Raw genomic sequence first — 13,641 nt, forward strand, 5'->3', positions numbered from 1 at the left:
ATTTCAGGTTTAATCTACTGTATGTCATTTTGTTGTAAGACATAACGTATTTTCTCGCATATACGCCATATTTGTCGCTAAAAAATGATGACTGAATCCAGGTTACGGCTTAAATGCGCATAATTTAGACTTGACATGCACAAAACTGCAACGTGACAAAGATGAAACGCCATGACGCAAGACAGTGCGGCAGATATGGTCATTTATTTAAAAATAGAGAAAAGATAAACAGATAAAATGCTAAACAAAACGTATTTTGAATTCTATGAATTAAATTCAAGAAAAAAAGTGCGCCACCATCTCATCTGATTTTCTGAACCGCTTTATCCCCATTAGGGTTGTGGGGGGTGCTGGAGCCAATCCCAGCTGTCAGCTGGCCACCGATTCAGGGGGACACCCTGAATCGGTGGCCAGCTGATCGCAGGGCACACGAAGATGGACAACCATGCACACTCACACCCAGTGGCGGGCCGTCAGGACCTTCAAGGCCTTCTCTGCTGGCCTAAGAAATATCTGAATCATATACTATATTTTGTCCATCAATACTTATTATGGTCTGTTAGCTTCCTTTCATTGCTTTTCCCCCTTGTTGCACTGCTTCCAGATGTGTGTTTTCATATTGAAGCATTTAACCAATCACATTTCAGCCATTATTTGTTGCCAGGATCAGAAATCTGCCTCAAAGCCTTCACAATCAATTCTGCGGGCTCTGCTGCATTAAACAAGAATGTTGCTTTTAACCAATCAGATTTCGAGTTGGCAACACCACAATGCTTTTTTTGCAGGCATTGCCATTTTGCTGGCTTAGGATACGTCATTGCTTTCACCAACTATGATTGGGTAGCTATAGAGTAGGCAGGCCAAAGCCAGAGTGAGGCAGCCAGAGATCGCAAACTCCACCCACAATGGTCGACGGAGGAAAACTAATGGATTTAGTTGCAGATTTGCTCACAAAGCTATTTTCCAGACCGACTTTTCCAGAAAAAAATGGACATCATTAACAAAGGGCGATCAACTCCGAAGCTAGCAAGCCTGTTACAGCTGGGAAAAGGGTGTGTGCGCCACTTTCAGTGCGATAACTACGAGAGAGCTACCAAACTGTATTTGGAGCAAGCTGCACAAGCAAATATATTGTTGTGTTGATTTAAAGCCATTTTCAAGACGGACTATGTCAGAAACACGACAGAACAGGCTCGACTTTCATCATTAGCTTCGATGGCGATAGAAAAGAAGGAAGAAAGAAGGGAGGATGGATATTGTGTAAAGTTAAAAAGGATTTTTGGTGAGTAAAATATGGCTATATTCCTAAATATTATTTCAATTGTGGGCCCGGTTCTGATATCTGAAAAGTTCCAGTGTTTGTATTTAAGCTCCAGTGTTTGTATTTAATCACTAAATGCTGCTAGCAAGTGGATTTTGGATCAGCCTACCATGGGTTGTAATGTCTGAAAATCTCCAGTATTTGTATTTAATCATTAAATGCTGCTAGGAAGTGGATTTTACCCGTTGAAGGCGCTACGAGAAAATGCACGGACCGCCACTGCTCACACCCACACCTAGGGGCAATTAAGAGTGTCCAATCAGCCTACCATGCATGTTTTTGGAATGTGGGAGGAAACCGGAGTACCCAGACGAAACCCACGCAACATGTGAACTCCACACAGGTGGACATGACCTGGATTTGAACCCAGGACCCCTGAGCTGTGAGGCAGATGTGCTAACCACTCGATCCACCAGGCCGTCCCGCCATCATCTTGCCGTAGTTAAACGTGCTCTGACTAGCCAGACGCGAGTATCCTTGATAGATGTTTTTGTAGTGTTTACAGTGTCAGCACGTCCCAATAGTTGTTGAGGCTGATCGAAGGTCAATCATTAAAATATCAGCCTTGATACCTACCAGTGGCGGGCCGTCAGGGCCTTCAAGGCCTTCTCTGCTGGCCTAAGAAATATCTGAATCATATTATATTTTGTCCATCAATACGTACTTATTATTCCAAATGGTCTGTTAGCTTCCTTTTATTGCTTTTCCCCCTGGTTGCACTGCTTCCAGATGTGTTTTCATATTGAAGCATTTAACCAATCACATTTCAGCCATTATTTATTGCCAGATCAGATCTGCCTCAAAGCCTTCAAAATCAGTTCTGCGGGCTCTGCTGCATTAAACGAGACTGTTGCTTTTAACCAATCAGATTTCGAGTTGGCAACCCCACAATGCTTTTCCATACGCATTAGCATTTTGCTGGCTGGGATACATCATTGCTTTCACCAACTATGATTGGCTAGTAGGCGGGCCAAAGCCAGAGAGGCAGCCAGAGATCGCAAACTCCAGCCACAATGGCCGACAGAACCAAAAACAAATGGATTCTGTTGCAGATTTGCTCACAAAGCTATTTTCCAGACGGACTTTTCCAGAAAAAAATGGACATCATTAAGAAAGGGCGGTCAACTTCAAAGCTAGCAAGGCTGTTACAGCCGGGAAAATGGTGTGTGCGCCACTTTCAGTGTGCTAACTTAGCTGCACCAGCAAATAGTATATTGTTGTGTTGAGTTAAAGCCATTTTCAAAACGGACTATGCCGGAAATATGACAGGATAGGCTCGACTTTCATCATTAGCTTCGATGGCGATAGGCAAGAAGGAAGAAAGAAAGGAGGATGGATATTGTGTACAGTTAAAAAGAATTTTTGGTGAGTATAATATGGCTATATTCCTAAATAATATTTCAATTGTGGGCCCGGTTCTGATATCTGAAAAGCTCCAGTGTTTGTATTTAATCACTAAATGCTGCTAGGATGTGGATTTTACCCGTTTATTTTTTGCCGTTTCGTCATTGACGTCCATCGCTGTCTTTTCCCGAGGAAATCAACCCCTGGCCTGGTTGTAACGTCTCAAAAGCTCCAGTATTAGTATTCAGTCAATAAATGCTGCTAGGAAGTGGATTTTACCTAATTTTAGTGCATTTTTCATCATTTCACGTATGGACGTATCGACGTTCATCGCTGTCTTTTTACCTGGGAAATTATACTCCAGGCCCGGTTCTGATGTCTAAAAAGCTCCAGTATTTGTATTTAATCAATAAATGCTGTTTTCAGCTGGATTTTACCCCATTTTCGGGCAATGTATGCCCGTACGCCATTGACGTTCATCGCTGTCTTTTCCCGGGAAAATCGCCTCCCTGGCCTGGTTTTAATGTGTGAAAAGCTCCAGTATTTGTATTTAATCATGAACTGCTGCTAGGAAGTGGATGTTACCCCATTTCTGTGCATTGATTTATTGATTATTTTTTATGTGTCACAGCTCTATCTGCAGTAGAGGTTTTATAGCCATAAAATAGTTTTTGAGGGTTGGATTGATACGTTGAAGGGGCTACGAGAAAATGCACCGACCACCACTGATACCTACATAATGTGAATCTCATGCTATTATTGCACCCAGAGACTTGGTGAACACTAGACCGCTACGGACGGACACACTTCCTGGTTGTAATGCTTGATTATTTTTTATGTGTCACAGCTGTGACTGCAGTAGAAGTTTTATAGCCATAAAATAGTTTTTGAGGGTTGGATTGATTCGTTAAAGGCGCTACGAGAAAATGCACGGACCGTGTATATTATATATGCGTGCGTGCGTGCGTCTGCGTGTGTGTCAGTGTGTGGTTATTCTTTCACGGACGCACACACTACACATTCTTTCTCCACGCGTCACGTGGCTGTACTCGACGCCGCTCTTTCCCGCAACTCTCCGTCCCAGCGTACCTTTCGCGAGTGACGGAGGCAAACAGGAAGTAACTCTATTAGCGGTTACCATAGAAACAAACATCTAACGAGAACCTTTCTAACAATTTCTATATTGAAACAAAGTGAAAGATAATTCTCAAAGATATAATTGGCGCATGCCCTTCAAGCAACCTCCCTTTTAGCAATCTTTGACCTACGGAAGTCATTAAATTCTACTTCAAAATAAAATACGTTTGATTTTATTTCCAATTAGTTTTAAATTCAGGTACTGTAACAATCAGGAAATTTACGAAAACATAAAAACTTGAAAAGTGGCCAAGAAGTGTTATTTTGATTTTTACTAACTTATATCTCACTGATTTTAGTGACCTAATAAGATAAACACTAGAAATGTCTCGAGTTTGGGGCCCATTAATAAATAAAATAGGAATAATAAATAAACAATTGGTGTTTGTTTTGGTTAACTGTATAATTCGGCAGTGGCAGTTCTAATAACAATATGTGATGTCTCTGAACAGAAAAAAAAACAACCAAAAGTTTTCGAGGCAATGTATTCATAGCTTTATCTTTCACCTTACTCACTCACCACTCAAATGGAATTAAATTAAACAACCAATTTATTACAAAATAACCATTTGCGGGGGAGGGACAGGGTCTTCATCGCAGCGCCCTCTGCTGGAACTGGATTTTAAATGCCCAGGAACTTCTAATGTCAAATAAATATTGCTTAAAAGATCAATACCGGTGAATAAAAGTGACATATACTCTTGGTTAAACTGTTTGCAGATACTATTATTTTGAAGATTATGCATGGATGTTTTTTTAATCGACGTTAACTTGATCCTGTTCTCCATCACCACCTATCAGTTCCTCTGAAGAAGACTTCCGGTGGTGTTTTAATGGCGGTGGCATGGTGAATTCTACAGAAATAAGAAAATACTTACCTCTTTTGTCCTCTCCCACCGATTCCGGGCAGGCAGGCTTTCGTGCATTTTTTAGTTTGATATAGACCCAGCCTCATACTTTGGATTTTGCAACATAAGCATCGCGGTGCCCCTCCGTCCGGCCATGGCGGCTCACAAACCAGTGGAATGGGTCCAGGCCGTGATTACTAGATTTGATGAGCAGGTAAGATGGACTTCTATAATACAGTGAATGAAATGAAGTATAGAATCTAATTAGACGGCACAACAACGCAACTAGTCTTTTTATTAAGACATTAATCAGCTAATTGATCATCAAGAAGTGTTTGACGGGTGAGATGTGTACTGACACTTTATTGCTCAAGTTGTAGCGACTGCAAAACATTGAGGCATTCGAACCATTCACACTATATATCGTCTCATTCAGTATATTACTTACTTTGACTTTTTAGTTAAAAAAAAACGCCCCATAACAAACAAAAATTACCGCTTGAATTTATTCGAAGGAACTTAAAGACCTAAAGTTGAAGCGATTCATAGACGTCGCTTTGTCAGGGAATGTTAGCAGGGCTAGATTTGGGTTGTAAACAATCTGTAACATGACTGGCACGAGCAAACTGCTCCTTGTCCCAAAATTAATTTATTACATTAATATGGTTACATTGAAAATGCTAGTTATGGTTGCTTCATGCGGGTACGATACATATATGGAAAAAAATAATGTTAATCTTGTTACACGTATCGTTTCATCCAATTTAATTTGCCCTTTGCCCACCAATAATTACTGATGGCTATATCATTCCTCCTGTAAATAAAAACGGGATTTTCCCAACGTAAGAATGCCCGTCATCATGGGAGGCATTGTAGCAAACAGAATCCCTGGTTCACTATATTTCCCATATTTTAAAATGTATACCTTGAGAAACGATCTTAATGCGTTCCACGACTGAACTCTTATGTCAATTTACTCGTATCTCAAATCAACATTTCCAATAGAAATGAACAAAATACAAATTAATTCGTTCCCACCCTCTGAAAAAAACCACCAAAAATCTGAATATTACAATGGAAAAACATTTTTATTGGTTAAAATTCACCATCTACTAACAGTAACAATTTACCTAGTGGTTATGATGTTTAATAATAAAATGAGGCATTATTCAATACAACGGGGAGTTCGCGGATGGGAGGGAGAGAGAGAGAGACTTGATGGATGGCTCGTAACATAAACTTCAAATTTAACATAAATGAACTTAGATCCCGATACAGACACTTTTAAAAAGTTTTAATCTTACGTTACACTAAATTTAAACCTTCTTGTGCAATAACCAAGGCAAAGAGGTTATTGTATTGCACTGCGGCTTTCGAGGCGAACTTCCTGCTTCTCCATACGTATTGGCGAGCCAGCTCAATCACGTGTGCACTACTCATGTTTCGATTAGTTCGTGCTTAATATCGATTGTTATCATACGCCTTTTCCTCTCATTTATCTTCATTGCACCAGCTTGCTTTGGATCCATTGTGTTTCCCTTAATTCTGCACTGACTAACGCAAGAAAAAAACACGGAAAAAATGTAACGCTCCGCCCAGTGCTTGTAGAGATCTTTGCACGAGGGAGATGCGGAGAGAAAGACAATACGCTGAAATCATAAGCAGCCTCTCGCGGCTGTCTCGAATGCTCGTATCTCAAAATTTGTCTCGTATCTCAAGGTAAATATTTGCTCGGAATTTTACTTGTATGTCGAGGTATTACTGTATTGGCTTGTAATTACTAACGCAAATCTACTTTGTTTAGACTTCTGCAGTCTCCCTCCCGCCTTAGCTGCTACTTATTACAGATTAGTTTGTTTTAGACGGATTACTATTGTTAGGATAAAGTGATTTTAAACCTTTTTGCTACCCTATTTAGTAAAGCTGGACGTTTATTTTTTTTTCATCCTTTCTCCGTATCTTTTCCATATGTTGTGTTTCCTTAAAAGAAGGCTACAATCTGCAATTAAATATTACACTGTTGTGTTGGGATCAAACGGTACCTGAAAGTTCTACCGAGTAGTACATAACTTGAAGGTCGCTGTCCAGCTCCAATATTTTGAAACAATTTTCCCATATAAAAAGGGAAATAAATTTAATATGTTGGAGTATAAGGGTTATTAGCAAATGATCCTCACAGTGCAGAAGTTGCGTGTTAAAATATGGACCTTGGTCGTACTGCATAGAATGTGCTGTAAGTTCTTGCATGGACTACTCCTCCAACAATCCAAAATGGGATTCTTTTATGCTCTTTGAATACTTTAAAATTTTCCTTAGTCATCAGTGTGAGTGGTTATGTTTGAATTTGCCCTCTGATTGAATGATGTGTATAAGCACGGATGTACAAAAGGATGGCTGTTTGAAAGTGAAAAAAAGTGAACTACTACTACAATAAGTAAACTACTATAAATTCCCCATTTAATGATACTTGCTGGCAATTCAAAATTTTGTGAAGTGGAAGGTTAGCAGAATTGCACCATAGTTTAACTTGCCAATAATTGTCAAACAAGAGATCACACACAAGTCACTCAGGTAGGACCACAAATAAGTATTTTGATAGTTGGTTAATCACCGATTATTTTAACCATGTGGCAACCTATCAGTTCTCAAATCACAATATTTACTGTTATATTACTTTGGGATAGTTCTTAGCAAATTCTTAGCTCGATGTGATCAATACTTTATTAAAGTCGGACTATTTTTTTTTGTAAAAAACAAAACAAAACTCATCTGTTTTAATCTCATTTCACTCTTGGCCAGAGAGCCATAAATGCTACCAAGTGACTTCACAGGCTAAACACTGCGTCCGCTTACGTTTAGGTTCATTACTATGGCGGACAGTTTTGTTTTTCCAAGAAATTCAATCGTTTTATTGAAAAATGGTTAATATGTATCATGTAGGAAACACGGATACTGCCGATATAAGCCTCTATTTTTTCCGCCTGACCAAGCGATAAACTGACTGAATTGAGCATACAGTAATACCTTGACATACAAGTGTCCCAACATAACAGAAATTTGAGATATGAGGAAAATTTTGCCCTGAGCTACGAGACAGATTTGATATACAAGCATACGATGCGGCCGCTAGGTGGTCTTTTTCGAGCTGTGCGGTGATATTCATGATGAGAGGGAGAGGCTTCTTTTAATATGGATAAAGGAGAAACAGATAGGTAAGAAGTCCATACAGTACTGTCCACAATGTGACATTTTATTGCAGATCATTACCACTAGATAGGTATTTGTTACTTTGTATGCATAGGTAGGGAATCACATCATAGGTGTCAAACTGATTCCAGAAAGGGCCAAGAGGGTGCAGGTTTTCCTCCATACTAAAACAGCGCAGGCAGTTAGGCCAATGAGGAGGTCTGCTGGAAGAAGCAGCACCTGGCTGCAATCAACTGATTACAGTTGCACGAGAACAGATTGGTGAAAAGGTGTCGTCTTGGTGGGTTGGAACGAAAACCTGCACCCACTCGGCCCTTTCTGGAATGAGTCTGACACCTATAAATTAGAGCAATTAAACGCATGTTTTTCCATTGTAATATCCTATTTGTAGGTTTTTTTTTCAGAGGGTGGGAACGGTTTCATTTGTATTTAGTTCATTTTTATGGGAAAAAAATATTTAAGATACGAGTACCGTATTTTCACACCTATAAAACGCACTGTCTGATAGGGCACAGTCTCATTGCGGGTATATTTTCTGTTTTTTGTCAATACATTGGGCGCTTCCTCGGAAAAGGCGCTAGCATGACACTAGGCTAGCGTGTGCTATGCTAGCTGCTAGCGTATGTTATGCTATCCGCTAGCGTATGTTATGCTATCTGCTAGCGTATGTTAGGCTTGCCGCTAGCGTATGTTAGGCTTGCCGCTAGCGTATGTTAGGCTTGCCGCTAGCGTATGTTAGGCTTGCCGCTAGCGTATGTTAGGCTAGCCGCTAGCGTATGTTAGGCTAGCCGCTAGCGTATGTTAGGCTAGCCGCTAGCGTATGTTAGGCTAGCCGCTAGCGTATGTTAGGCTAGCCGCTAGCGTATGTTAGGCTAGCCGCTAGCGTATGTTAGGCTAGCCGCTAGCGAATGTTAGGCTAGCCGCTAGCGTATGTTAGGCTAGCCGCTAGCGTATGTTAGGCTAGCCGCTAGCGTATGTTAGGCTAGCCGCTAGCGTATGTTAGGCTAGCTGCTAGCGTATGTTAGGCTAGCCGCTAGCGTATGTTAGGCTAGCCGCTAGCGTATGTTAGGCTAGCCGCTAGCGTATGGTAGGCTAGCCGCTAGCGTATGTTAGGCTAGCCGCTAGCGTATGTTAGGCTAGCCGCTAGCGTATGTTAGGCTAGCCGCTAGCGTATGTTAGGCTAGCCACTAGCGTGTCTTTTTTTTTAAAGACAGCACGAGCAAAATTAAGTTTGATAATGCTTTATTGAGGTAAAAGGTACACTCTGATATAAAGAGTTCGACGTTCAACAGGCTTGGCTCCAATGTCAGTCAGAGTTGTGTATTCCGGGAACTTGATTCCAGCTTTGGCGAAAGCTCGAACAGGCTGACACTTGAGCCCAGTCATCCACAATCCATTTTAACTTGCGTCATGCATCACTCTGTTATATCGGCATCGACAATTCATTCCAAATCGTCATGTAACTTGTGCGACGCTGTCTGCCCGAACTACTATGTTGGCCATCCTTTAGCAAGCCGTTAGCAAAGCTGTTAAATTGTGTTCGATCCATGGCTTCAGTCCATTTTCCAAGTGTTCACACCCGCATTCTGTTGTCATTCACGTCTGGTATTGCCTCTGTATAGCTCTAATATGCTGTTTCTTTGAGTATTGAGTTTTTTTTAGGGTTAAAAGCGCTGCTAGCACACAAAGTCAAATGACTTGCCACTCCCCTGGGATGTTTTCAATTGATTTACCGTAATGCTTGGAATGCGCGGGGAGGCTGTTTTTAGGGTGAACGTCCGCTGGGTTGATCGCAATAAGTAGCGTGCCGGCAAGAAATAAAACCAGTCACTCAAGTGGTCAGGCCCATTCAAAAATTTAATTTAGTGCACAGACAAGGCGTACCGACTGATTGGGCACATCAACCATTTTAGAGAAAATTTTAGACTTAAGTGCACCCTATAGGTGTGGAAATGCGGTAAATTGACTTGCGAGCCCTGTCACAAAAACGCATTAAGCTCATATCTCAAGGTATTACTGTATATATAGAAGTGTGCCAGCTGGTTTGTAACCTATTTTGTTGTTTTGATCAAACATTTTACTGAAAAGTAATTTGAGTAAATGACAAAAGATGGGTGGCCAATAATTTTTTTTTTAATTTTTTTTTTTTAGCAAAACTGCAGGTAAATATTCTGGTGTTAGATGGTTAGCACGCAGCCTACCTGCTGTGGTTAACAATGACATAGGAAACAAAACAACACGGCTTTAGCCGGCATTTTTGTCCCCGGGCAGGTATTGCCAAGTGCACCAGTAAAAAAAAATCACGTTTTTAATTTCGGATGAGAAATTATTAGTTTTTAAATCACCATGCTTGCTTATATCCTCCTGACTACCAGGGAAAAATGTTGTCCAATCACATGGACAAAGATGTATCATTCTTTTTGTATAATACTGATGATGCGCTACACCATTATTGCCATTGACATAATTAATAATACAATTTTGTATTTTTTGTTTAGAATAGCTAGCTATAATTAAGCAATAATTGAAAACAATACTTGAAGCTGGACCAACATTTCCAACAGCTTCATTAAATTCAAGGTGCAGGTTAAAATGCAACAATACTAAAGCAGGTCACACAATTTTTTTCTAAACTCATATTTGATAATGTGACTATCAAACCGTGTGATGCAATGCCAATCTTCTATTGTCCATTTTTCAACCCACAGCTTCCCATCAAAGTTGGACACCAGAACACTCACAATAAAATCAGCACAGAGCACAACAAAGAATGCCTGATCAACATCTCAAAGTACAAATTTTCACTTGTCATAAGTGGCCTCACGACTATCCTCAAAAATGTCAATAACATGGTAAGTTGTTGACCACATATTCCACATTATAGGGAATGTGTGTGTGTATGCACTGTATATATGTATATATTTTTCTATACTATCTGTGGAATGGTTTAATTCATGTCAGTTTTGTGTTCAGAGTTTGGATTAAGTCAGTTACCTGTTGATTCTTAGGGCGTATTCACACCATACTGTTTGGTCCGGACTGAACCTAGAAAGTTTGTGGTACGTACCTTTTGGGCTGGTGTGAATACAAACTAGCGAATTCTGGTGTGGAGTAGACAGCTGGTCCAAGACGTTGCCAGAGGAGGTGGTCTTGGTTCCACCTCTGCATTAGGAAATGTTTATCACAGCGTCGTGCTCTTTTACTTTGATTATTTACTGTGTTAACCTGCCTAAACCGTTAAGTCCAATGATTGAATGATGTTTGCAAATGCGTGGGTTTGTTGTCAAGTCCTGGGACTCAAGCAATATTTCAATGTGAAAAGGAACCAAAGCCAAAAGGGTCCATTGTATTTTGGTCTGGACCAAAGCGAGAATTATTGACTTTCTTGGTGTGAAAATGTTTCCTAATCTAAGGTCCTTGCAAGAATGTTTTGTAAGACTTCATGATTCCCCATGCTGAGGACCTGTGCAGAGATGCAAATTTTATCATCCAACAGGTCTTTTCCCTTGCATGGTATTTAGGAATTTTGTTGTTCTTCCACTACTGCCAGATAAAAACACAGGCGAATTGCCTCAAGACAAGGTGCATTGACACAATGATTCATGCAAAAATATTCCAAGTATTAAAGGTTGTCACTGTTTTGAAAGTAACGCTTTTTTAATTGCTTTGGTGTGATCGTAATGTAGTTTTCTGCAAAACTAAAAAGCAAATGGTGTCTCTCTACTCTAATGTTTTGAATATCTACATATATATTTCCCCAATTATTTTATAAGCTCGAAACCCAAATTTGGTTGAAAAGACATATACACACATCTAAGTTAAACTTAAAATAGCTTCTATTGTATGTCCTTAATTTACAATCTACCAAACTTTAATGTTTTATATTAAATGGTGGAAGTGAACTTTTCCATGGTGTTATTCAACTCCTTGACAATATACAGTGCCTTGCGAAAATATTCACCCCCCTTGAACTTTTCAACCTTTTGCCACTGATAGGTCTGAAGAACAACTTAAGGAGCAGAAAGAGTGAGACCAATTTAAAGGAGATTCAGTTTATTACCAGACTGCAGAAATGGGGAGAGCTCAAACAGCGTGATCGCTCACAGTCTGTTGTCCTTGCAGCTCTCTCCGAATGACCAGTGAGTGAGTCTTATATACAGGCAAAACTGACAGTTGTCAGCAGGACTTTGGACAGATACATTTTAGTCATTTGCAGGCCAAAAAGTAATTGATCAGTGTCGGACAGTAGAGTGTTTGTGCTGACATGTCAACCCAATCACAAGACTAATATTGATTAATCAGTCAGACAGTTGAGTGTTTATGCTCACATGTCAGCCATCCACAGTTTATATGAGAACTTTTATACTCACAAAAACTGATATACTCTTACAGCCACATTTCAGGGTTCAAACATGAAGATATAAAATTCAATTATTTTGTCAAGAATCAACAACATGTGGGACATAATCGTGAAGAGTTATTCAGCTCCCTTGCATTAATACTTTGTAGCGCCATCTTTAGCTGCAATTATAGATGCAAGTCGCTTGGGGTATGTCTCTATCAGTTTTGCATATCAACAGACTGATATTCTTGCCGTGCCCTACGACTGACTGTCGACCAGTGTAGCGTGTAGTCTGCCTTTTGCCCGAAACAGCTGGGTTAGGCTCCAGCAACCCCCACAACCCTTTCAAGAATGGACGGTATGGAGGATGAATGAATGAATGTATTATTGCCCATTCTTCCTTGCAAAACAGCCCTACCTCAGTGTGGTTGGATGGAGAGCGTTTTTGAACAGCAGTCTTCAGCTCTGCTCACAGATTCTCGATTGGATTAAGGTCTCGGCTTTGACTTGTCCATTCAAACACCTGGATACGTTTATTTGTGAACCATTCCATTGTAGATTTCATCTCATCTTCTCCTGCTTTATCCAAAGTTGGGTCGTGGGGGCACCAGCTTCAGCAGGGAGGCCCAGACTTCCCTCTCCCCAGCCACTTCAGGCGTTCCCGGGCCAGCCGGGAGATATAGTCTCCCCAGCGTGTCTGAGGTCGGCCCCGTGGCCTCCTCCCGGTGGCACATGCCTGGGACACCTCCCGGGGGAGACGTCCAGATGGTATCCTGATCAGATGCCCGAGCCAACTCATGTGGCTCCTCTACTCCGAACCCCTCCCGGATGTCCGAGCTTCTCACCTTATCTCTAAAAGAGAGTCCAGACATTCTGGGGACGAAACTCATTTCAGCCGCTTGTATTGGCGATCTTGTTCTTTCGGTCACGACCCATAGTTCATGATTATAGATGAGGGTGGGAACGTAGATCGGTAAATAGAGAGCCTCGTTTTGTGGCTCAGCTCCTTCTTCACCACAACGGACCAGTGCAGAGTCCGCATCACTGCAGACGCTGCACCGATCCGCCTGTCGATTTCCCGTTCGATTCTTCCCTCATTTGTGAACAAGACCCCAAGATACTCAAACTCCACCTGGGGAAGGACCTGATCCCTGACCCGGAGAAGGCATGCCACCTTTTTCCGACTGAGGTCTCAGATTTGTAGATGCAAATTCTCATCACGACCGCTTCACACTCTGTCGCGAATTGTTACAGCGAGAGTTGGAAAGAGTTGTATATTTGGCTCTATGTTTTGGATCATTGTCCTGTTGGAAGAAATATCTCCCACTTTCAGGTCTTATGCAGACTCCAACAGATTTTCTTCCAGAATGGTCCTGTATTAGGCTTCATTCATCTTCCCATCAATATTAACCACGTGGCTGCCTCCACCATGTTTGACAGGG

At 41.0% G+C, this 13,641-nt stretch overlaps 1 protein-coding gene across 9 annotated transcripts in view; it reads left to right on the top strand.

Annotated features, from left to right (window-relative positions):
- The first annotated feature begins 4,602 nt into the window (after positions 1-4,602).
- The window catches only part of nf1a (neurofibromin 1a), a 278,314-nt gene continuing 269,275 nt past the window's right edge, over positions 4,603-13,641 (top strand). For all 9 annotated transcript variants that reach the window (XR_013303594.1, XM_077611678.1, XM_077611683.1 and 6 more), the window contains exons 1-2: positions 4,603-4,864; positions 10,566-10,709. Coding sequence is in view for 8 of the 9 variants with exons in the window: in XM_077611678.1 (XP_077467804.1) it covers positions 4,805-4,864; positions 10,566-10,709 (204 nt within the window). In the remaining variant the exon portion in view is untranslated. The remainder of the gene's footprint in view (positions 4,865-10,565; positions 10,710-13,641) is intronic.

The sequence above is a fragment of the Stigmatopora argus genome, chromosome 10 (genome assembly GCF_051989625.1).
Source record: "Stigmatopora argus isolate UIUO_Sarg chromosome 10, RoL_Sarg_1.0, whole genome shotgun sequence".
NCBI lineage: Eukaryota > Metazoa > Chordata > Actinopteri > Syngnathiformes > Syngnathidae > Stigmatopora > Stigmatopora argus.